Source organism: Aulostomus chinensis, chromosome 3, assembly GCF_037954235.1.
Source record: "Aulostomus chinensis isolate RoL2024-O1b breed Wild chromosome 3, RoL_Achi_v1.0, whole genome shotgun sequence".
Lineage (NCBI taxonomy): Eukaryota > Metazoa > Chordata > Actinopteri > Syngnathiformes > Aulostomidae > Aulostomus > Aulostomus chinensis.
The window spans coordinates 17852032-17877382 of NC_141322.1; the positions used below are offsets into that span (position 1 = coordinate 17852032).

Consider the following 25351-nt stretch of genomic DNA (forward strand, 5'->3'; position numbering starts at 1 on the left):
TAAGCAGCTCTGCAAGCAGATACTAGATGAGTAATGACATCATCATTATTTGAACCAACCTGCTGTATTTGATGAGAATGAGCTGAATACATAGCTGTAAACCTGGGAAAACGCATTCTTCTGTGCCATAGGGCTCCATTATTGTCTAAAATTGATCAAAACTGTGTGAAAATTCTCATTAGTTATGATGAATATGAGTGTAAAAAATTCCTGAATGCACCAATTGTGTACACAACTGAAACAGAACAAATCATTTACACCTGTTTAGCTAACGTCCGCGAAACATTGCAGCTGTGAGAGGAAACTGCTGAGGCTGAAGAATGGATCCACTCAGCTGAGAGTTACACAGAGCAGGAAAGTCCCAGGTAATGAGACAGGGTCAGATAAATGGTTCATTCTGCTTTTTACATGGTATTTGTTGAGAAAATCTACATCATTTAGCAGTTTTCTTTGTGTGTGTGTGTGTGTGTGTGTGTGTGTGTGTGTGTGTGCGTGTATGTGTGTGTGTTGTGCTTTCATTTTGACCACATTTGCCAGAAGATGTGTCGTTACCCTCTAATGCTGCAGGCTGCAGAGCCCAACCTCCTCCCCTTTATTGACTCAATATGAAAACACAATAATTGCACCAACAAAAAAGGGTCAAAGGTGGAGCCACATAATGTTTTTCAATGAGCCAAACACCATGTTAGTGATTACGCTGTTTATCGCCGCAGCCCCAGATTAGCACATTTGTGGAGCCTAAGAAATATTTGAACTCAGATTTATTTTTTTTTATTCTTCAAGCGTCAACTCAGGTTTTACATCTTGTCTGAAGATACAGCTTTGTTAATCCACATATATCACAGAATATACCACAGATGATATTTGTAAAGATGTCAGCGGCTATAAACCATTCTATCTAACTATTAAATTGCTGTGTTCATTGATTTCTTTTATCATGAAATGTTCCACTGGAGCGTAAAAGGAGAGACATTTTCATTGCTTATAACACAGATGGCCCTCTGCAGGTTTTTTGGGGAAGATTAAGTCCTTTTGACTCGCTCAGCATGCTGTTCGGTCAGGATTAACCTCATTAAGTGCAATTTATAAAACAACTATGACAGAGATTACATCTCATCACACTCATTCTTCATACTCTGGAAATAAATAGTTTTAGCTGAGAGGTCACAGCCAGGTTCATCTTATCACCCACACCCATCTTTTAGCTACTGTTGCTACTGAAACATGAATACAGATTTGTGTGTGTGTGTGTGTGTGTGTGTGTGTGTGTGTGTGTGTGTGTGTGTGTGTGTGTGTGCCATGAATTTTCATCAGCTGAGTACAATTCAAGAGTAAAAATAACTTCCATCACTTCATTGCCAGTGAGTCACAGCTATATTACAGAGGGGTTAAATGTGAGCATGGCGTTCATGAGCTGCTAAGGATGTGAAGTTGGGTTGTGCAGGAAACAGGGAGAGCAGTTTCCTGTTATGTAGAAAAGAGCCTGTTGTATAGCGATGTCAGACATAAGGAGAAACATGGCTGCTTTATTAATGTGGGAAAACTTATTTATGCTTGACTGAAATAACCATGACTGCTGCAGGTATTTGCTGGTAAATAAACCGGTCAAAAACGTAAAATAACAAAATTCCAATTATATTTAATATTGTACTGAAGGCATGATTTTGTGTATTTTTTGTTTATGAAATGTTTAAATGAAAATACACTCCAAATAATGTAAATTATTTTTTTCTCTGCCATGAAATATACATGTTTTAATATGTTACTTGCAAGTTAAGTTTTTGGGTGTTTCGGCATGTTCAGAAAGACCGGAAGTTGTGTGTTAGGTTATTGTGGACAGTTTTTAAAAAAAAAATGGAGAATGTTTAAAATGTCTGACAGATATGTAAGTCACTTTCTCCAAATGATCATCCGCAGCATTTTCTCATCTGCTGTAACTACTTTAGAGTATATTCGTTCAGTAACAGTGCTAACACGCTCAGCTGGGAGCAGGGCCACTGTAGACGGTTCAGCGCGCGGCGGCGTCGTGAGGAGCGCGGCTTCCTGCGCGCGCCTCCGGACGCACAGTTGATCAGCTGAGCAGCTTGGACTCCTCAGAGGAGCTGCGGTCAATCACACCCGCTCCCGCTGCCGGTCTGAACAGTTAGACACAGATTTGATGCGGATTTTCCCTTTAAAGATCTAAAATTTGAGCTGTTTTTGCGGGAGACACGCTGGAGATGGTCGCTGCGTAAAAATGAACGCAGGTGAGTTCGTTTTTCTTAGGTTCCCTGTATTTTGGCGTTTGTTCGACACTTGAAATTTTGCCAGTGAGTGAAAGGCATCTTCGGGTGGAGAGAACCGTGGAGAAGAAAAGGGTTTACGTTCATAGATAACGAATATAGCAACAATGTTTCTGATGTCATGGTTCGGTATCGAGTTGGGGAAGTTCTTCTGATCCTATTTATAGAATCAAGGATTTAGCACTAATGAACTGATTTCGGAACACAAATTGAGGCAAACACGTTCCTCTTGTCAGTCACCCACAGGTCTAAGTTGCTAATTTCATAAGAACATTTACTTAATTGTTGTATCATAATGACATATTCCCTCTAGATTAAAATATTTCTATTTTTAATCTAATGAGAAAAAGTGAACCTTAGCTGCCGGGATCATCCTCAGCCACCTCCTCTCATCTTCTTCTGTAAAAGCTGTTATTTGATGTGAGTTATTACATTTATTTCATGTGTTGGTCTTTGTCTACCGCTGCTATATGGATGTGAACTGGCAGCCTGAGAGGGGTTTCTCGCCCTCCTGAATCACAGGAAGTCAGGAAGGGAAATCCCTTGGATTTTTTTAAAATATTCTTTCTCCAATATAAAGTTAATTGGTACCTTATCATATCCTTATTTCACCAGGACTATATAATCAAAACTACTGGTGTATTCATTAAAATTATAAGTAAGGCTTCTCGTTGGAGTGTATAATTGATTGTCATATACAGATGAATTAGTCAGGAAATACGCACATTGTCAGAGAAAAAAAAGGTCAAATATTGATATTACAGACAAACTTAAATGTTCAGTAGTTTTCGGGGACACCAATGACACATGTGACCTGTATGCTATTTTAAAGCTTATAATCTTACAGTTTCCTTTTCCTGTTGTTCTTCCAGACTGCACCAAGCCTTCTCTTGCTCCAAAGCCAAGATTTGTTTGTCACGCCAGCCTGAAGCTGCCCTCCCCTCTCATGTCCACAGCCAGGGGTCCCAAACCATCTATAGCCCCCAAACCTAAAGTCACACTTGAGTTTAATGGGAGGGACTCTGTCTTCTCAGGCTACAAGGGTGGATGCATTAATGGCAGCTTACTAACATCTGATAGTGATCCCGAGGAAGATGCAGACAATGAGCCAGACAAAGTGATTGTGGAGAAACAAGCCCCCTACATTAGGTCATCACAGACGGATTTACAGAATGTGTCAGAGGCGCTGGAAGATGGAGACGTCACAGAGGAGGAAAAGGAAGAGGAGATGATACAGAAGATGGATGAGGACTGGAGATTAACTGACAGCGCTCTCACAGAGGAGGTGGACTCACTGGAAACAGTGTGGGTCAGTGATGCTGGACTCACCGCTGACTCTGAGGACACGGTTGAGATGATTGACACAGACATGACGGAGGACATGGACGACGATGCAGGTGAAGCGCTGGCTGACACCGACGGCCTTTCCATGGGAGACATCTCTGTTAATAGTGTGGATGAGGAGGTGTTGGATTACACTGCTGAGAAAGTGTCTGATCTGGAGAGCGGAAACTTGAAGGAGAAGCAGGAAGAAGAAGAAGAAGAGTTAAACAGTGAAGTGCTCATCAGTGAAAACCTGCAGAACACAAGAGGAGAGGAGAAAGACCAAAAGGAATCTGCTCCTGATTGGGGAATCACTTGTAACAAAAAGAATTTAAGGTGTGGCCATGAATTAAAATATGAACAGAACAATAGAGTTCATGACTTTATCCCTGAAGAGCAGCTCTGTAATACAGCTAAAAGCCATGGGGAGGACGGTCAAACCCACGAGCCTTATTACATCACTTCAGAGGACATTATTAACAGAGAGATAATCCCAAAACATAGCAAAGTTTATGGCCCAGCAGATAGTCCACTGACACCGGCGAGATGCTTGTCTCTGAAGACAGGTGTTGTTTTGTCCAGGAAATACCCTCTGATTAATGGCAAAGATTCACTATGTTGTGAAACAGTAAAAAATGGACAAATAGAGACACTGGAGGATTACGTGGAGATTTGTAACAGTGATGATTACAACAGCTATGGACAAAAGGCACGCCAGGAAAGGATGTGTGTGAGAACTGAGGAGGACAAAGTGGACGTGTTCTTGAATCATTTATATTGCCAGCCAAGGTTCAGGCTGCTGGCAGACTCTGATACCTTGCTGACCTCTTCTCTCTCTGAAAACCAGTTGATATCCCCGAGTGATTCCTCCAGAGACGAGGACGACCTGGAGGGTCACATCGTGCCATTTGTGGACGACACCACCGACACGGACATCAGCGACGAGCATGTTTATGAGGACCCAGGGCATAGCTCAGAGGGCGAAAACATTTTTCCTTTTACCAAAAGGCCAACTGGTTTCTACTCCCGCTCTATGTCCCAGTGTATGAATAGTGATGTGGGAGAGATTGGGGTGCCATTTGGTCAGAGGCCCTGCATGAGCAGATTCACCCAAAAAGGACCTGCACTGAGCAGCAGCCCCCTGTTAGGTACAATGCACCACAAGAGCTACGGCAAACCCCACTACTTGTCCCTGTATCCCTGCTCCCTCTCCATGGAGGGACGGGAACGAGACATTGAAGGATCTCCAAAGCACAGAGGTGCCATTTATTCATCTGGAAGGTTCTCAAGGTGCTCGCCTCTCTCATCCAGCGGCCTCTCCACCCCCACGTCTGTGGTTGATATCCCTCCTCCCTTTGAGCTAGCCTACATCACCAAGAAGCCCATCACGAAAAGTTCCCCCTCACTTCTCGTTGAGGGGGACTCATCAGAGAAAAACAGGAAGAAGAAATCTTCCATCAAGCGCTTTCTGATGCTTAAGTTTCGACGGAAAACAGAGAGCAAGTCCGTGGTGGATGCCACCCCTTCTTTTAAATCCTCCCCAGAGTCTAACCATGTCATGCCCAGCAGACTTCTGGATTTAGATAGACACAGCATTAGTAGTTCCCCGCAGCTCAACTCACGCTCAGCCAGTCAAATGTCATCAGAGCCGGCGTCAGCCTTCCTCTTCTACCCGGAAACCAAAAGAAAAGGCAGCTCAGTGGCCTTTCTTAATCGCAGCGTGGTCCGGGTGGAGTCGTTTGAGGACCGCTCACGTGTGCCTTTCACACCTCTTCCCCTCACCAAGCCACGCTCCATCTCCTTCCCCAATGCAGATACCTCAGACTATGAAAATGTTCCAGCTATTAACTCAGACTATGAGAACCTTCAGGTCCCACAGCGGAGGCCCGTACGACAGGGGCCATTCAGTGACTTCTTTGACCGTCCCACTCGAGTGCTGTCGTCCGGCAATGACACGGATGGTTATGTGGACATGAGCAGCCTCCCTGGGTTTGAGAACAGAACTCAGTCACCTGAACAGCAAACAGAAAGGTAACGTGGGTCTGCATACCAGTATGTGTCCATGTATTCAGATGCTGCTGGACATGAATGATCTTTGACAACTTTTATACGGAACACTTATCTTATTTTATTGCCGTTCAGCCAATGTGCAGTATTAGCTGTGCCCCTGGGGTAGAGGAAGGATTTATAGCTATTTATTATGTTGGGTCACCCCATGGATGTAATGTCACTTCCCTGCACTTTCCTGCATGAGATACACTCAACCCCAGCAGCCTGTTTTCATGGCCACATTGTGACATTCTCACGCCGTGGGATACAACACCATTTGGTGTGTGTATATGCATCTAGCTATACCTTTCCTGCTTTTTGCTTGCTGAAGTGGTAACCAGGAGTTTTAACCTCTGCACTACTCAGATGTGCAAACCAAACCTGAACACACGGCCGTAATGCAGGGACACATTTTTATCACCCTTTGCCGATGCTGTTCCATCGTTTACACGTGTACTTTTCACACCTCAGTCAGGCAAAACACAATAGTGACACAATTCACACTTTGTTGCAACACTTGGTCGCATGTTTCTACGTGGCTGGGCAGGGGGACCTCACAAGAGTATGCAAAGTAACTATTACCGTTAATGTCAGATTACGTGGTGGCGGCAGGAAATAGGCTAAAATTATAAAGCAGCAACACAAATAGGAAATGATGGCAGTGTATATCAGTGAGGATCCCTCAGCGTGGACACAGACATTTCCTGTTTCAACGATGTCACGTAACATGTGGCGGTCACTGATGTCAAACCCCCATCAGGGGGCAGGTTGGTGTCTCAGTTGGTATCAAAAAACGCTGACAGTGAAATAGTGCTGGACTCCTTTTTGAGTTTAGAGTTTCACAGCAATTTTGCTAACCTTAACCAAGAGTATGTTGTGCCTGTATTGACTCATCATTGACATCAACATTAATGTTTGACAGTGAAAGTAATGTCAAGAAGCTGTTGTCAGTGACGTACAATAAAATAAAGTTTCCTTAACTACACACACTATTAATGGCCACCCAGAATGCAATGGTTTTGATCCAGGGATTTAACCACTGAAGGAACTCCTGCCATGTTTCCATGGTGCTGACATGTTGATTTTAACAGATGGTCGGTGGTGGACATTTCTTGTATTTGTGTGTTTGGGTTGGTGGTGCTGTTCGTTGAACCTCTGATCTACCTGCTATGGTGGGATTTGTCGGTATGTTCAGTCACGCAGCGTTGGCGACCCCCCCCCCCCCCCCCCCACTGCATTCTTGTTTGCTTCACCCATATCATACAGACCATTCAGAATGATTAATAGTTGGAGCATTTTGGAGCCATTGCTCTTCTCCATTCAGTCAGGAACAACGGGCCGAGATATAATCTCAGTGTGTTCTCAGTCGTCAGCACTCTGGACTGCTTCCCTCTCATCTTGAGCAGCACTTACGTGCACTGAAAAGGCTCTACAATACTGTATGATATCAATACATGAATATGATTTAAGATTAGAATGTAATATTGCGCATCGCTCTCTGTTCTGCCTTCTGGGTTCAGATACAGCATGATGATAAGTGGCTTTTTAGATCTTAATCTAATTTTTACACAATTTTATTTCCCTTCTGTGAAATTGATTGACATGTAAAATTGACATATGATCTTTCCCAGGGATCAGATTTCTTCACTGTAATACATATGCTTTCTTTATATTGGGTTAGTAGATATAAGCCCCAACGAGCACATGATGGTAATTTACAGATGTGTTTTTCCAGTTGAAAAATTTTGGACTGCACATTGGCATGAATGTAACAATTGAATCGGATCGCAATATGTAACAACACCAGTTGGCTTTTGAAAATGCTATTCATTTAACCCATTTTTACAGTAGTTTATAATACATTTTGTGTGCGCTCCAGTCATATCTGAATTTAAATCTGTTTGTGTTACAAATATATATTTCTGGCTTCATTATAATTTTTTGCAAAAATTATGAGCTTCCAGAGAGGACAGAGGCAGAGACAGAGGACATCGCAGCAAAACAAATCCAGATGGATCAGTGTCAGTGGTTTGGTTTGCAGTCGCCTAGAGGGGCAATATTAGCAGCTGACTGGGAGATAATTGCCATATTTGCCTACCTTTGCTAACACTGACACAAACATGAACCTGTGACAGAAAGAGAATAAATATGTGTGATTTATCTCCAGAGATTTTGCTGTGGGCCTTCATACAACACAGACAGTGGCGCTGATACATAAAGCCTACAGAATTAGCACCTCCTGCTAGCTCATCTGATCCAGAGTCAGTAACGGGCCATGCAGCTGCAGAGATGTGAACTCTGCACATGTGTTGTTCATATATGGCTAATTTGCATCTCAGTGGGGTTAAATCCACCGGTGCTTGGGGTGAAACATGCAGGAAGGTTGGCAAGGATGACTGCATCCCTACTGTAACTTTTATTTGCATAGCCTTTGCTCCCCACTGAGATGCAGACCATTAGCATATTCATTCTAGGCTCCCCACTGAAGAGAATCTTGCAGCATAAAACCTCGACATACATCCCTGGTTGAGAACAGTTGTCACCACAGGCCTTTTGGGATGCATATATTGGTTTCTTGAGTGCTGCAATGTTTTATCTGGTTGCATTGGCTTCTAACACTGAATATGTTTATTGTAGTGATATTTCAATAGAACGGATGGCAAAGGACCATAAAGACAACTTAGATACTGTAGCTAAATGAAACTCAAGTGATTTATTCGCAAATTAAATGTTTCAGGACTAAACATGATAAAGTCATATATGTGTGCTAGGAACTGAGATGTTATAAACAGATGTTTTCCAACTTTGGGCCAAAATCAAAAGAACAGTAAAGAAGAGGAAAGGACAAGATGTGTTTCCCTTTTCTTGTTAGAAACTGGATCACATCGTGGCAACACCTTCATACCTTTAATGAAATAATTCGCGAAAAATAAGTCTGTTGTGGCGGCACGGGGTGCAGTGGTCAGCACTGTGGTGCAGTGGTCAGCACTGTGGCCTCACAACAAGAAGGTTCCTGGTTCAAGCCCTGGCTCAAGCACAGGATTTTTCTGTGTGGAGTCTCCATGTTCTCCCTGTTCCTGTGTGGGTTCTCTCTGGTACTCCAGCTTCCTCCCACAGTCCAAAGACATCAAGAGGGGACGAGGCTGATTGATACTCTAAATTGACTGTAGGTGTGACTGTGAGTGTGAATGGTTGTCTGTCTCTATGTGTTGGCCCTGTGATGGACTGGTGACCTGTCCAGGGTGAACCCTGACTCTTGCCTGAAAGCTGCCGGGATAGGCTCCAGCCCCCTCACAACCCTTGACAGGATAAATGGAAGAAAATGGACAGATGGATGCATGGAAATCTGTCGTTATTTGACCTACTCCAATCATGTCTAGCCTGCGGTCAAAATGTTGAGATCTACGATTGTACATGATCCTATTAATGCAGGAATTGGAAGTATTAGAAACTCAAGTACAACGGCGAACACACATGCTGAAGCAGTACGCCAAAATAAAGATGTCATAGTACCACGTTATTTGCTTTTTTTTATATCCTGTCTTCCTCTGCAGTGCCTATACAGAAGCCTACAAAGTTTGTTCAGTGGCCATCGCGCCGCAGGGACTGATGGCAGCGGATGAAGATCAAGGACGCACATCTGAAGACGAAGACGGAGGTGCAGACAGCAATTATAACAGACAGGTATGTTTAACGCAAATGACCCGAGTCTATGTAGTCAAGAAAAGAATGTTTCAGATGGGGGAACAACATTTAGGCAATATTAATCTGCATCATGATATTTTATGACTTAGTTTTTGTTGCGTAATGATATACTTACCGATATGGGCAATAATGGTACCATAAGACACATCAGCACACAGTCAGCAGCACCAACAAAGCTGACTTACAATGGCCATTAGAATTTGATTCACAAATTGAAATTCCCAGTGAAAATGCAAACACCAATATTGGAATTATAATGTAACAACAGGATAAAGACATGTAAATATTATTTAAACTTGCCAACAGCGTTTACATAGAATTTAACTTTTATATATGAACATTGTTATCATGGAGAGGCTTCATAATGATATATCATGTGAGTATATGATATAGCACCTGTTGAAAGCAAGGCTGCCCTGTGTTGAAATGGATTCCGATTGCAAATTTTAGATAATTTACCTTAAATATAAGACATCTGAACTAATTTTAAACACTAACTTATGTTACCCACTTTTATTTACAATTTAGCGATTAGATTTTTTTCTCGTCCTCAAATGGCAGTTAGATATGAAACCAAAAGAGCAGAATAAAAAAAATAAAATAAAATTCACCTTTCACAGCTACAGAAGAGCAGCTTCTATGTTTAGGACTAAATGCATGTCAGTATCAAGGCTGTCCTCGGCATTAATTATTTCGTTACTGTTTGAACACATCGTTAGATTTGTTGAACTGCAAATACATTTGTTCCTCTGGACCTTTGGTTTATTACAAGTCACGTTATGATTGTTTACAGCCTGACGGTCGATCCAGAGCCTTTTACATCGCAAAAGAGCTGGTGGATACTGAAAAACTGTGAGTTACATTTGAAATTATTTTACCTGTCAAAAATCTCAGTTAAAACCAATCTTTTTCAATTATTTCTGTCTTTGTTCACAGACATGTAAAAGCGCTCAAGTTTCTCCAGGAAGTAAGTGATGTGTCCTTTTATCTTTATAGTAGGTACGAGTCCAGGTATATATTTTTGGTTGTTCATCCAGATCTCTGAAGACCTGCAGCTGAAGAGGTTTGCGTGAAAGCACGTTTAGGATTCATACATTCTTACTACACTCAAATGTAAGGTTGTCTTTGTGTTTCACACAAAGTGAGATTTTATATGTGTTTTTAGCAGGTGCTTACTAATTTAATTCCATGTCTAGTAGTCGCATTCGCTTCATACACATTTGCATCTAAATCTTGCACAAACATTGTCTGCTAGAGCCCTAAGAGTGTTTCTGTCACGCTCCAGAATGCTGCAGTGGTAATGAGGGATGAATAAACGCAGCTCCACCTTTATTCTTATGGTGTGAGAATGACTAACTTCATTCCCTTGGTACTCTCTAGATGAGGAGATTTTCAAGATAAGATATCTAATCTACTCCGATTTTTTTTATATTACCTCTGAAGAGGAAATGTAACATACACCAGGTTAAACTTGATCTTAAAATGGATTCTGAATTTTATTAAGAGGTTGACTAATCTTTCTCTTTGTGCTAGGACTTCCGGGAGGCAGTGGGAGCAGCCGTTGGAGACGAGGGGGAGCCCGTTCTGGATGAAGAAAGGCTTCGTGAAATTCTCAATGAGCTGCCTGATGTTTATACCCTGCACCGCAGAATCCTCACCGAACTGGAGAATCGAATCCGACAGTGGTGAGATGCTGTTTAAATGGGAGTCTTCACACACACACACACACACACACACACACACACACACACACACACACACACACACACACACACACACACCGACATCAAATGCTTATAAGTAAAAAGCAATTTCCCCTCACACTGCTCCTTTCTTCATACTCAGGAGAGTGAACACATTGATGAAGTTCACACAGCGTTACACTCTGGCTGGCTGCCTCTCCTTCATACTCTCACCACTGTTTCTCCTACAGGGATGAGCGCCAGAGTATTGCAGATGTCTTCCTGTCCAGGAAAGCAGAGTTCTTGGTCTTCACCACTTACATTGGCCACTACGACCGAAACATGAGCCTACTGGAGGAGAGCTGCCGCACTTCACCTGCCTTTGCAGCCATCGTTCACCAGTTTGAGGTCAGACATAAAACATAATGCAAAATACATAAACTCTTATGACAGGAGCATATTTAAGAATATGTCCTCCAAATAACATACAGTATTTATGATCAAATTATCCACATTCTGTCAATAAAGCAAAAGCTCTCTCATTAATGAGGGCAGTGAATCCATCAGTTCAGTTTTTATTCAAGCCAGCACCAGAGTGTAAAAGCAGAGAAATCCAGTTTAATGGTCCCAGTTTACGTAGATGGGCATCATTTTCCAGTAAATCCAACAAACAATATTTTTGATCTTCGATATATTTCAATCTTCCTTCCTTCCAACTTTGCAACTGGGCTCTGTTTATTGGCATTTTGCTGATATTGAAATATCGATAAATATATATTGCGAACAGATTCACAAAAAAACAAGGACATTCGCAATAAAATAGACAAAATGCACAGCAAATTAAAAGTGTATAACTCAAATACCAGTGTGAAACGCTGCTGGTCATCCAGCACAGAGAATAACCTCATCAAAAAGAGGATATTTGTCCCCTTTACATAAACAATGAAGGGCCGCCGATGTTCAAATCTGAGTTTCTCTTGTTTAAGATGTTGATCAGATTTGTACGGGCAGGAGGTCGTACCCTGTCTCCACTGTAATGCCAACAGACAGCACTTAAGTCATGGTGAACATTTTTGTAAATATTTTCATTCATTATGAATGCGACCTCTTGCGCCAATATAATATCTGATCATTATCACCAGCTTTTGTTATCTGTCTGTTATCACCTACCAGCAGTGTATTTATGTGTTGTATTTGCAGTGACAGAGATGAAGTGTGTGCAGTGGCTGGTACATGTACAGCTAAGTGTGTGTGTGTGTGTGTGTGTGCGTGTGTGTGTGTGTGTGTGTGTGTGGAATTGACCGTTTTTTGTAGATAAGATAGCTCAGTGGGATAAAGTAGGACTTAATTAATTCCAAATACAAACTCACTGCAAATGAGGGGAAGCCTAAAAGTCACTTTGTCTAAAAGTGGACAGAGCAAAAGACGGAACGTTAGGTCTTTTTCACATTTTAGCACCAACTTCATGTTAATCAAGTCTTATGCCACAGACTGAAAGACGACAACCCCACCAATGAGGAGCATACTCTGTGATTTGATCAGTCTTCAAGGAGAGATGAAGTTTTGTTTGTCACTCACAGCAGTTTATAAGAGACTTCCCTGCAGTCCGGAGCCTGAAAATTGGTGGAAATATCAACGTCAACACGTCGTGGTGGCTCATGCATTTAAGACTTGTATTGCGATGACAGGTGGCAGAAGTAGTACTTTTAAGATCAGTTTTATTCATTTAGTTCCTGGCGGCAAAGTTACTTTCAATTAAATTCTAATTTGGCAAACCTGCTCCCCTTTGAAAATGAAGTGCTATAACTTATGATAGAATATGAGTATGGACCTTTGAACAGAAATATTGGGATCAGAAGTACCAATATTTTGGTACTGATCCACAGAGATGCCATATACAAGCATCGCATTTATGGACAAAGACGTTTTCACTCAGTTCTCTCCAGTTTATGGATCACAGAGGAGACGACTTGGCAGAAAGTTCTGCTGAGCTGGCAGTTTTTCAGCTGAAGAGTTTAAAAGTCCTCAGATTCTCCTAAAAACATTAGTGCAGCTGCATCATCACAGCTTGAGTTTTAAATAAAAAAACAGCCAAGAAAATTATCTTTATACACCTTTGAATTAAAGTATTGCCCTGTGCATGTGTGCGTGTGTGTGCGTGTGTGTGTGTGTGTGTGTGTGTGTGTGTGTGTGCGCATGTGCGTGCGTGCGTGCGTGTGTGTTCTAGTTAAACTTAATTTGTAGGGACCCATGCAAAATTGTACTTGTGGGGTCCAGTGATGTCGTGCCAAAATTCTGGGCCCGGCAACTTCAATGACTTTTTGATGGTTAAGACTTATGCGTTTGTGTGTGTGTGTGTGTGTGTGTGTGTGTGTGTGTGTGTGTGTGTGTGTGTGTGTGTCTTTGAGAGGAAGATGAAAGAGAAAAACAAAAAGTCATTCAGGGTGTTGATACACTAAGGCATGCAGAGTTATTGTGTTTGCCTGTTCACATAAACACATTATTTTGCAGGACGCTGTGCTCAGTGCTGACCAGCAGTCTGTGTTATTGGCCCTGGTTCACGTTTAAAATCTGACAGGCTTTTATTTATTTTTATTTTATGTTATTTTATTTTTATTAGGATCCCCATCATCTGATGCAATGGCTCCTGGAGCCTGCTGTTCTTGTGGTCTGTAGAAATCATTAAAAAAACATGTGAAATAAGATTTTTGTTAAAAGTAGGAACAGAAATAAATCCAAATATGAAAAGTACGAGGGGTACTTACAGGGTCATGCTATCATAAATTCATCAAATGCAGGATCTGGTTCCTCTTTCATTTCATTGCAGACTGAAAAATGTTTTTTTTTCACGTCCTCCAATTATGAGTTGAATAGTCTCCTAAGTAAATCCGTGATTCCTGTCCTGTTAGTAGACACCCTGGGAGGGGGATCAATAATATAAGTCTGATTACATAGGAACTAGAGTGAGGAGTTTCTCCTTCACTGGACAGCTTGATAAAAGAAGTTCAATATGTGTCTCAGCAGCAGAACCCAGCTGGAGAGAGGGTTTCTCTCAAATATCAGCTCCTGGAAGTCATCGTCCGTGTCGCTCAGTACCGCATGCTCCTTACAGGTGAGGAAAGCAAAATGTTTTAATTCAATGAGGTTTTTCTTTTTTCCTGGACCCCATTTATGTTTCACCTCTCCCTCTTATAGATTACCTGAACAACCTCTCCCCGGACTCCCAAGAATATGAAGACACCCAAGGTACAATAAACATGTTGTATGAACAGAGCCATTGTGGACAGGCACTGCTCTCTGTTAGTCTCAGGAGAGCCCTGCTGGCCTCTGTTTGCTGCTGGGAGTTTTCGGGGAAGTTATTTCAGCTCATTTGGCATGGAGAAATGGCAGTGAGAGAGTCATTTTAGATTTCTTTCTTTGTGATGCAAAGCCACTGGGCAGTCGTTTTAGTTTTCATGTGTAAGTCATCAGAAAGACAGCTGCAGTAAAGTGAATTCTCTGCATAAACACAGGCAAAATTAAATAACTCACTTTAGGTATGAATATTAGCATCGTTTGGAATATGTATCGATGATTTTGATGTTGTTTATTTATGCTATTTTGATATGCTCCAAAATGTAAAATTAAATGAAGGTAATGTAGTTTTTTTTTAAATTTGACAATATACTTGGCTTTTACTTTTCAGCTTAGACCTTTACTTCCCTGTCAGATGATTGACTTTACTTTACTCTTTCATAACTTTGTTCAAAAGGCAAAATAAAAATATAACTTAAGAATGCTAAAATGTGACCTTTTATTGTATGTTTTTTCAATTTTAATATAGAAACAAAAATTTGAAAAAAGTTCCATGATATTTCTCTATTTTCCATTCTTAGGTCCAAAAGAAATTCAATCAATCAGGTTTTACATAGAAGCCCTAAACACAATGGTAATCTACTGACAGGCTGGTAAAATTTGAATATTCGTTAGCCATTTGATCAGTAGACAAAGAAGTTAACGTTGAACCCTGGGTGTTACATTCAGCAGTAAAGTGTCTAGTATTATTCCCAAAATGTCTGTGTAGGGGAGATCAAAATGGAGCTTAAAATAAAAATAGTGGAATTTGTAGTTCAGTACGTGCCCGGAAACACAACTCCAAATGAAAACGAATGTTTCTGGTGGGATGTGTGAATGTGGAACCATTATCTTCAACACATTAATGAATCGATTTTTACAAGGTGTTACATGTTTTCAGCAGTGCTCTCTGTCCCCAAAGTGGTCCCCAGGATTAAAAGGTACTTTTTTCCCTCCTGTTCTCTTTCTCTGCAGCTGCAGTTGTGATTGTGTCTGACATTGCAGATCAAGTGAATGACAGTTTAAAACACGGGGTATGTAGCATGTTCCTCGTTCACGCACACGCACACGCACACGCACACGCACACACACACACGCACACACACACACACACACACACACACACACACACATCCTGAAGTATAGTCAACCTACCAACCTGTTAAAATCACGTGATCACGAACAAGTAGACTCCCTCAAATAACTATTTCAAATGATATGGCTTCTGCGGATGTCCAAATTCATGTGATTGGGGGAAAAAAAAATCACCGATGGGAAAGTTACTCACTTGAATTTTTAAGAAGATTCTAATGAGAATTTTGAAAATGTGGACATCAGAGCGTATTTTGTGGCGGCTATCACTGCTCCCATGTGCAGATATAAACCAGGCTATAGCGGGAGAGAACACCGGAGAGCAGGACAAGGAGGCGACCAAATCAAGGCTGGAGGGACACGCTGTCTGGCAGTATTTCCATGATAAGTGAAGAGCTGCATAATGCAAACTCTGAGACATCCAGTGCCTCAGGAGATGCAGACATGCTGACTGTGCGGAAAGCTGTGCATTGTGCGACAGTGCTAGCGAGGGATCACACAGACCGCTTGTCCTTCTCCATTACTATTCTTGCCTGGACACCCATGAGCTGCTCTTTTGTTCTGTGTCAAGGAAAAACACCAAGAATCCTCACTTTGGGAATGGCGATAAGACAACCACTCACACCCTACACCACTTGGTCTCACATGCATTACTTTGATGCAAACCTCCATTTCACCTCCATGGTATCAGGCAGGGAGCTTCCCTCCACAAACGCCAGGAAAACAACACATTGTGAGCGTGAGCAAAGGGATCATAGGCAAATTCAGCTTCTATGGAGGAGGGCAGAAAGTTATATACTCGCTAACTTTGACGATGTACTTGGATGCCATCAGTTCTGGCTTAGATTGAGTCACTGGTTTATACCACCAACACCAGTATCTCAACCTGTATTTGTACTGGGAAGATGAAGAATGGCTGGGAAGTGTAGAAGTGTGACGGCAGCAACCTGAAATGCACAAGAAACTGCAACAATCAGCTATACTGATTCAACACAAACACACGCGTGCGCGCACACAAAACACCCTGTGATGAGAATGAAGCTGATGTAGAGTTGTAGAAATTGTTGGTTGATTTAACCAGCAGTTGATTTATTTCTAACTGCTTATGATGAGAATTAATGCAATCACAACAAACCGTCATCATTTATAGATGTGCAATTTTGGCTTGAAAGGGAAAAATAACACATTCAGTGCCCCTGAGTGACCACTGAAGGGGGAGGGGGGTAAAATGTCCACAAGATATAACTCGTTCTTATAATTTTATCAATTTGCTGCCATGTTATACAACTTCTTTCCATGTGAGTCCAGTGTGAGTGGCTGCTAGTTAACGGCAGCAACTTGAGTCTTCTGTCTTTTATATTTCCTCTGTCTACGGCCCCTTTGGTGCTGAGGACATATGGTGCTGAGGACATATGGCTTATCTCATTTGTAAAATGTTGAGGAGACATAACCATTTGAGTTTGTTTTGGTTGCAATATGTGTGAAGTCTGATCCAGGTGATAGCTAAGCCCAGTAATAAAGGTAGAGTCATATGGCGTTAACGTTCAAGTGTTGACAGTTAAACGCTTGATATCGCCTTCACGGTCCCTCGTCTTTACGTGTCTTACTGTCTGTGTTTCTCAGGAGAACTTGTTACGTCTGGTCAACATAGAGTACAGTGTTCGTGGTCAGCGGGATCTGCTGCAGCCTGGCAGGGTATGGCAGCTCTGATAACAGCATTGTTTCTGTCTGAAGTTTTCCACCCTGTCTACCCTGCACCACCCCTGTGTTGCCCTTTGCACAATTATTCACCCGGGAATCCCCATTCCCCTGCTTTAAAATATCATTAATTATTTGAGATGGCATGTATGTGTCATTATCAACTAGTGATGTTTCCATATATATATATATATATTTTTTTTTTTTTTTCCGATAGGTGTTTGTGAAGGAGGGCACCCTAATGAAGGTCAGCAGGAAGAACCGACAGCCTCGTCATCTTTTTTTGGTAAATGCTACTTCCTGTTTGTACTGTGTTAGTTAATACAGTTGCTATTTGCTTTTTAAAGTTTCATTATAAGTTCTTTGTCTCATAACATGACCTCATTACTACCTTTCTGGTCACTTAAACCAGAGTAAAAGCCAGGTTTTTTTTCTCTGTCAGGTCTATTTCTATGTCCAGACTACTCCATTAAGCACAGGGTTTCCTGGCAGGATGTTTCTGAATGCTGACTTCCTGAGCCAGTTCTTTACTGACAGCACCGGAAAGATCAAGACCTGATCCTTATAAACTCAAGCATCCGTGTACACGTTTTATTACTTTAATTCAATTTGCTAAACATTAGTCATATGTGTCTTAAGCCCTTTAGTTTGACGTAGATTGCTTTCAGCTCATTAGAATCATATGAACGTAAACAGAAGACAGAAGGATGTCGTGGGAAGGGAGATTGATCTCATCGATAAGCAGAGTAACAGTAAGATTTAGGTCATTGTTCACCACCTGTTTGAGACAACACAACATGAGGGCAGAGGATGTAATGCGCTAGATTTTCATAATGTAAAATCTTGACATGAAAATAAATGTTACAATGAAGTCACAAGAAAATTCCCTTCGCAAATTATTTACAGTGATATCAAAGAGCACTGCTTTTCCCTCCTGTGGTGGTGTGAAATTCCAACTAGGAAGCTGTGCTTTCAGCGCCATTCCCCCGTTTGTTAGCAGGATTACAAAGAAAGTACCAATCTTAATTCCTAAAAAAAATGTAGTGGCGGGCTGGAGCCTATGTTTTTAGAGCAGGATCTGAATCACAGGGCAGATACGCAAATTAATAGAATCAGAAAAGTATGACATCACACAGAGTGGGAAAAGATGAGAACAATTGTAATCCTGGATTATACCTGAGTTTGAGAGGTGCCTCTCAGTCAAATCTTTGTCTCGATCAGTCAAAGCTAAGCAGTTAGCACCGCCATGGCAGCCTCTAACTGTTGGAGCCTCCCAGCTGATTTTGGTGTCTGTGTTGTTTCGTGAACACCTGATGCGCTTTTCTATCCATCCAAATTCTACTTGAACTGACGCGTTAATCACATTGGTTCATCCTGTATTATTTTATGAGCTGGAGACGTGCGTGTTGGTGAAGTTTCTCAGTCATCCCGGTTACAGCACGTCCAAGTGGCAAACAAAGAGAACTGCATTTGATGATTTTCATTAAATCATAATTCATGTATTGACACACCAGGTATTTTCTTTAATTTCTCAGTGCAGTTATTGAGCTTGCAAATGTTTCTTCTGGAAGAATCTTGGGTAATCATCGCTGCGTGACTTACCTCCTGCCAGTTTTGCGAGTGTGTCTGCCTTGACAGTGATAAATGTTACCTGCTATTATTAATTTTGGACAATATAATTAAACAACTCTGCAGGAGCTGGCAGTTTACTAGAAAATGTTCTAAAACTCAGTGGGAGAAAACCATCTGCTGGAAATGATTAAGACTGTAATATGTTGTAATACAGTGCATTAATTTTTATATGGATTGACAAACGTTTCTCACTCATGTATGATCATGAAATTTAATATTAGAACTTTAAAACTGGGTGTTTACATTGTGAGACTCTATCAACGTGGATTCAGAGATTGAGGAGGATTAAGTTCTGACCTTCAGTGCTTCATTGAAAATAGCTTCCTTGTCACTTGAGTGATTGAAGTGAAAGTCAGTCGAACACTTGGACCTCTTAAATGCATTTAAGTACAAAATCAAAGTGCAATTTCCCTCCAACTTAGATGTCAAAAATGCCTTTTTAATGAGAAAATGCCAATGTTGCTTATAAAATTACAGAGTGTTAAACATTCATTTATGAATTTTATGTTGCAATGCACCAGTTGAAAGTGAAGCAAAATACGAGAGCAAAAAATGCAGTTCCTTCCTTTCAAAATGAACAAGATAAAGGTAAAATGTGCAACCATTACTACAAATACTCAAAAATAATACTTTGGTGGCAAAGTATTTGCACTCACTTTCCACCATTGAGTGGCACAGGGCAGAGAGGAGTAAGATGGAGGGTTGCTTGTTGAACCGGAGGAGATTATTGAAAATTCTTTCCTTCAGAAATGGTAGTGGCTAGAATACTCTATTTTTACTTTTACGTTCTTCAAATTAACCTAGTTATTATCTTTAGTTGGCACCTATTTGAGTGATTTATTCGCGCCAAGGGAAAACCAAGCTGACAGACTTTGCAGTATGTTGTAATTATGTTTACTTCTCTGTGTGTCAAAAAAAGGAAAACAGTGTGTTGTGTGATACTTTATTTTGGAAGCGTAGAAGTCTATGACTGTTATCTTAGAGTGCCACCTAATGGAGAACCCAGAGAGTTGCAGCTCATGAATGCAAGTCTTCTATTTCTTCTTTACCCCTTAAATGCCGTTTACGTAGTATCATATCTTGATCTGATTCACAGTGACTTTAATCTCTCTGCTTTCAGATGAATGACGTGTTGCTGTACACCTACCCTCAACAGGACGGGAAATATCGACTGAAGAACACTCTCTCGCTCTCTGGAGTTAAGGTCTATCATCTTATTTTCTTGTAGTTTATCCCCACTTTTCTCAAAACCTAATATTCACTGTACAATTTTTTTTTCAACCTTTGAAATACATCAGGAGTTGTTTGACTTTCGAAGTTTGATTTTCCGCAGGTCAGTAAACCTGTAATAGAAAATGTCCAAAATGCACTGAGGATTGAGGGGACAGACATCTCCATCACTCTGTCTGCGAGGTGGGTCACGCTGTTCTGTCTCCTCATGCTCGATAGATCATTTCTAGTGACTGTCAGCCATAAAACATTACCTCAACCTTGGACAATGTTGTGTTGCAGCTGATATTTTACTTTTCTCTTGTTAATGGCACAAAAATGACTTTGCAATAAAAGTTAAGTGACTTTTTGTGTTGATTTTGCAGTTCTTTCATTGAAAGAGAGGACTGGTTTTATACTTTAAACCGCACTGTGGCTGAACACAACAGAGGATCCACGGCATTGAACAGCAGCTCAGGAGAGGTTTGTCTGTTACGTCACAACATCTTCAACCAGCCGATGAAGTTTCTGTCACACCATCTCATCATCATATGTGTGTGTGTGTATACGTGTGTGTGTGTGTGTGTGTGTGCGTGTGTGTGTGTGTGTGTGTTTTCCAGACCAGAGATCGTCTGTGTCTGTCTCTAGGAGAGAAAGCCCCTACACTCGTTCCAGTGTCTCAGGTGATGATGTGTATGAACTGCACTTCAGATTTCAGCCTCACTCTTCGCAGACACCACTGTCACGGATGTGGGAGAGTGAGTCACACTCAGTAAAATGAATGAATGATTTCTGATGAGTACGACACAGCAACTTGTGTCTTGAGCTTGTTTAATGTCCCTCTCTATGTTGTCTGATACAGATTGTTTGTCGAAGCTGCTCCAAGAACAGATATCCACTGAAATACATGAAGGATCGCATGGCTAAAGTGTGTGACCACTGTTACAACGATCTGAAGAAAAGAGGTGTGAAAACACTGATCATTTTTTAGAAACACAGGCAGAATGTGTAGGATTGCAGTTATCCTTGTGACCAGTAGGAGCAGTATAGTTAACTAGATGACAACTTCAATAACAGGAAAGCTGCTTTCATGATGACCAAAGAATCAGATATAGCTAACAGATGTCATAAGAATTAGTTACTATAGGGATTTTCATTTCAATACCAACACTGCGGATATCAGTCAATGAGGTCGAGGACACGTTGGCGTTCACACTGCTTAAAGAACATGACCAACTTAAGGCCCAGACCAGCTCCAGATGGGGTCTGACTGATCAGATCTCTGTGTGCTGACCTCATTTTTGAACACAGACAGACATTGGAGGGGGGAAAAGAAGAAAAACAAACAAACATTTGGGAAAACAGGTTACAACATGAGCGTTATAGTTCAAGTAGATATTCATGCATATCACCGCTGTCATTCGACAAAGAAGAGGATAAACTCCACTACTTCAGACATGAAAGCTGTACATCTTACTTGGTGTCTGTTTTTTGAGGTGTTTAAGAAGCAGTGGTCTGTCTCAGCAGGGGAGGATGTGTCTACTGTCTCAGCTAACAGCAGCCCTCGGCCACAACGCTCCAACCGTCCGCTCTCTGCTGTCTTCCAAAACATTCATCCTCCAAACATCTGGAGACATCGGAAAGGCACCCTCACCTTCACTCAGGTACGCTTGCATTGATTAAAGATGCATCGATTGCTATGCCGTGACAGTGCCAGTTATGGTGTCTTCTCACCGTCTTGTTGTGCAGGTGACGGTGTCAGATGAGGGCTCCATCAGTGGCAGTCTACATCGCAGCAAGAAGAGCAAGAGGAACTGGAAGAGATTGTGGTTCCTCCTAAAAGACAAGGTGCTTTACACCTTCCGAGCTCAAGAGGTGAGGGGAAACATGCGCTCCCCTTTAACCTGAACCGCATTTATACATCCAACACAACAAATATACCATGAATGCTGACGAAAGGTTCTGATAAAGTGAAGATGCAGTTCACATAACTGCATTTATTTATTTTCCCATAATAACTGTTGTGTGTGCAGGAGAAGGTGGCCTCAGAGAGTTTACCCCTGCTGGGTTTCACAGTGAAGCTGTCTGATAGGCAGGAGGGAGAGGAGGAGGCCAACGTCTTCCAGCTTTACCACAAAAACACATTGTATTACACATTTAGAGCAGAGGACAACTACACAGCCCAGAGGTGAGATGCATGTTTACCTCATGGATCATTTCAAGTTGTTAAGAGGACCAGATTTTGCAATTTGTGAGCAGAAGATACAGAAAACAAAACAGTGACGTAATGCTGTAGGTAAAATCCTAGCAGTGTTCTGTAAAATTATCATAATGATATAGCTGTCATGTACAAATCTGGAAGTTTTTAGGTTAAATAGACTGTTAATAAGCTTTTAAACCTGCAATCAAACTTTTTTTTTAGTAATTTTATATTCTGTTTTCTTATGTAAAATCTGCTCACACCCAGGTGGGTAAATGCCATGGAGGAAGCCACAGTTTTATAGGACCAGCTCCTCACTGAAAATAGAAGTCTGCCATCCCTAAAAATGTCCAACTGTGAAACCAACACGGGAGGAGAGGTAACCAAACAGCTTTGATGATGACTGCAAGCTGTTACTTTTGCCGGCTGAAGTGAAGTAAAGAAGACATCCTGTTCTTTGAGGGAGGACATGATCACCTACTTGTTCCATCGTCCTCTGCCTGCTGCTGCAGCAGGTGAGCTGCTGAGAGCCGCATGAGGCGGCGGCCCAGATACGTGCCAGAGTGGAACACTGCATTAATGTGACCTGTATTTTCCCCAGCAGATGTTCCTCAAAATCATGGAAAGCATGATGAATTATTAAAAACTATTTAGAGAAGAAAGATTTCATCATTTATTATTATTTCAAAGCTGCAAAAACTTCAATAACTAAATGCACAGGAATAAAAGTCCTTTGGAGGTGAATTTCAGGGGAAAAAAATCCTTAAAAAATTAAATGTTAGGCCTTCAGTTTAATATGTGCTCTTCCTCTGGATTCAATTGATCTTCGTGACTAATACAGGGAAGCACACAATGAGTCCTTTTATATACATAGGCGTGTCTGAAGCTTTGCCATGTACTGTAGTGTTGAAAACGGTGCTGCCAGTCCATTGATTTTTTTTTGCTTTTTTTGCACTGATATAAAAAAAAGTCTTGATGTTTAAAAAAAAAGTAAGAGCTACAAACGGTTGTATTTACTGACTTACTGTACTGTATTCTGCACACAATTTAATTTAGAAAAATGTTGATAATGTCTTCATTTGAAGTAAATTGTTAATCCATGTTGATGTGAGGACAGTGCACGAATTTGTTGGCCTGGACTGATTTAACTGATAATATTGTACTTGATGATTTTATGAAACTTATTTCTAACATTGTTATTGGAGTAAAAGAGAGCTTAACAATGGCAGTGGTCTGTGTTTTATGTCCTCTTGATGGCAAATGCATTTAATATGTCATTGACTTCCTGTCACCGTGTCCCTGCCGATGGACATGCATCAGGAATTGAAACATCAGCTGTTATCAGTCCACTTGTAGCCCCCCTCTACACCGCCACTATCACATGGCTTGTTCTGATAAAACACCAAGCTGGCAAGTTTTTCTAATCACACTTTGAGCTGCTTGGGGAGACACCGGGGACCGAGACTAGCCTTCTGTACAGCTAGCGAAAGGCCAGGCCTGCTCTTCTTCTCGTCTCCCCCTGAGGCTCGCTGACCCAGAATAATATCAGGCAGGGAGCTTTCTTTCTGGGGCTCCTGAAAAGTTGCAGCCAAACTCGTCCTATATAGAGGGCAGATCATTCATCACTATGTTCTCCATTTCTTGGCCTAATTCTGTAGTTTCACCTTTCTTTCTTTTTTTTAACCAGATATCTTAATCATGTTTTCTTTGGCTTTGCTGTATCACACATTAGAAAGAAGTCTCTCTGTTTTTTTAATTTCCTTATCTTAATGGATCTGGACTATGCTTTAATGGTTAAACAATGAAATGTAGCGATAAAATCTTGCTGTGATGGTGGAAAAGATAGAAAGCATTAAAGCTACAAGCAGCGTTGTTAGGGCCTGAGCCCCCGCGTCATTGACACCGGCCTGAATGCAACGGTGTAACTGGCAAATCCCTGGGCCTTGTAGTTTAGGAGATAGAGGCCTGAGTCTGTGCACGGTGGTGCAGTGGTTAGCACTGTGGCCTCACAGCAAGAAGATTCCAGGTTTGAGTCCTGGCTCGGGCGCGGGATCTTTCTGTGTGGAGTTTGCATGTTCTCCCTGTTCCTGCATGGGTTCTCTCTGGTACTCCGGCTTCCTCCCACCGTCCAAAGACATGCAATTTGGGGACGAGGCTGATTGGATTCTTTAAATTGACCGTAGGTGTGACTGTGAGTGTGAATGGTTGTTCGTCTCTGTATGTTGGCCCTGTGATGGACCGGCGACCTGTCCAGGGTGTACCCCGCCTCTCGCCCGTAGATGCTGGGATAGGCTCCAGCCCCCCCCCCCCCCCCCGCGACCCTTACTAGTAAGGAATAAGCGAAATAATAATAATAATAATAAGGCGAAAAATTGTCCAAAATTGGACATCCTGTTAGAGTGAGGTCAGGGGTGTCTGTGTATTATTTGTCCGTCTTGATGAGACGAATAAAACGGTGTTGGTTCCATGTCTGTAGGACATTCCTACAGGCAGTGGCGTGGTTTTTTGTGTATCTAGGTGGCGCTATTGAGTAGATCGCTTCTTATTTTTTAATTATCGAATTTTTTGCTGCACCCGATGTGTGTACGAAATTTGGTGAGTTTTCAAGCATGTTTAGGGGGTCAAATTAACTTCTGAAGTGGCGAGCGTGGCGAGCAAACATAATAGGGTCTTCGCCTGAAGTCCCTTCAGGCTCAGGCCCTAATAATTATTTTCCAGTGGGGCAGCAACAGTTTCATAATCCATGCTTCTATTTCCCCACTGGCTGGAGCAACACAGAGAGGAGCAAATAATCAATCACACACACACACACACACACACACACACACACACACACACACACAGAGCAAGCCCAGTAACGTCAGACGCATTCAGCTGTTATGCACTCTGAAATAATAACTGAAGCCAAAAAGCCAAACTTTCTTATCTATGTGTTTTTTATCAGAAATGTTTAGAAAGCAGAGTTGTGTGGGTGTGTTTCATGTGACTGGTCTGAGAAGGTAATGCAGTGTTTGTGTTGATGTTGTGTGTTTCAGCAGCATCCCTTTCCATCTTTCACTGTGTTGTGTGGGCAGCCGATCCTCAGGGTAAAGGGAAAGGTTTCATTGCATAATTGCTGGGGATCTAAAAAGAATACGTTCAGTATA

The 25351-nt window shown here is 41.6% G+C and overlaps 1 protein-coding gene across 4 annotated transcripts; it reads left to right on the top strand.

Annotated features, from left to right (window-relative positions):
- Positions 1-2110: 2110 nt before the first annotated feature.
- On the top strand, positions 2111-23368 carry fgd5b (FYVE, RhoGEF and PH domain containing 5b). 4 transcript variants are annotated; one of them, XM_086200738.1, is made up of 21 exons: positions 2111-2246; positions 3155-5636; positions 9209-9338; positions 10153-10211; positions 10296-10326; positions 10893-11044; positions 11293-11449; positions 14063-14153; positions 14237-14287; positions 15350-15408; positions 17090-17161; positions 17382-17450; positions 19917-20000; positions 20130-20209; positions 20392-20488; positions 20626-20763; positions 20868-20970; positions 21530-21669; positions 21755-21880; positions 22039-22193; positions 22473-23368. In XM_086200738.1, exons 1-21 carry the CDS (start codon positions 2237-2239, stop codon positions 22507-22509), a joined length of 4323 nt encoding a protein of 1440 aa, XP_086056864.1. In that variant the 5' UTR covers positions 2111-2236; the 3' UTR covers positions 22510-23368. The 4 variants fall into 4 exon arrangements, with proteins under 4 accessions (XP_086056864.1, XP_086056867.1, XP_086056865.1 ...); XM_086200741.1 differs by having other exon boundaries at positions 21755-21853; XM_086200739.1 differs by having other exon boundaries at positions 21533-21669.
- Positions 23369-25351: the final 1983 nt, after the last annotated feature.

Bases quoted from the DNA above. Each gene is read 5' to 3' on its own strand.
- fgd5b (XM_086200738.1), top strand. The intron at 15,409-17,089 runs GTATGTAGCATG...TGTGTTTCTCAG, and splicing joins ATGACAGTTTAAAACACGGG to GAGAACTTGTTACGTCTGGT. The intron at 20,489-20,625 runs GTTTGTCTGTTA...TGTGTTTTCCAG, and splicing joins TGAACAGCAGCTCAGGAGAG to ACCAGAGATCGTCTGTGTCT.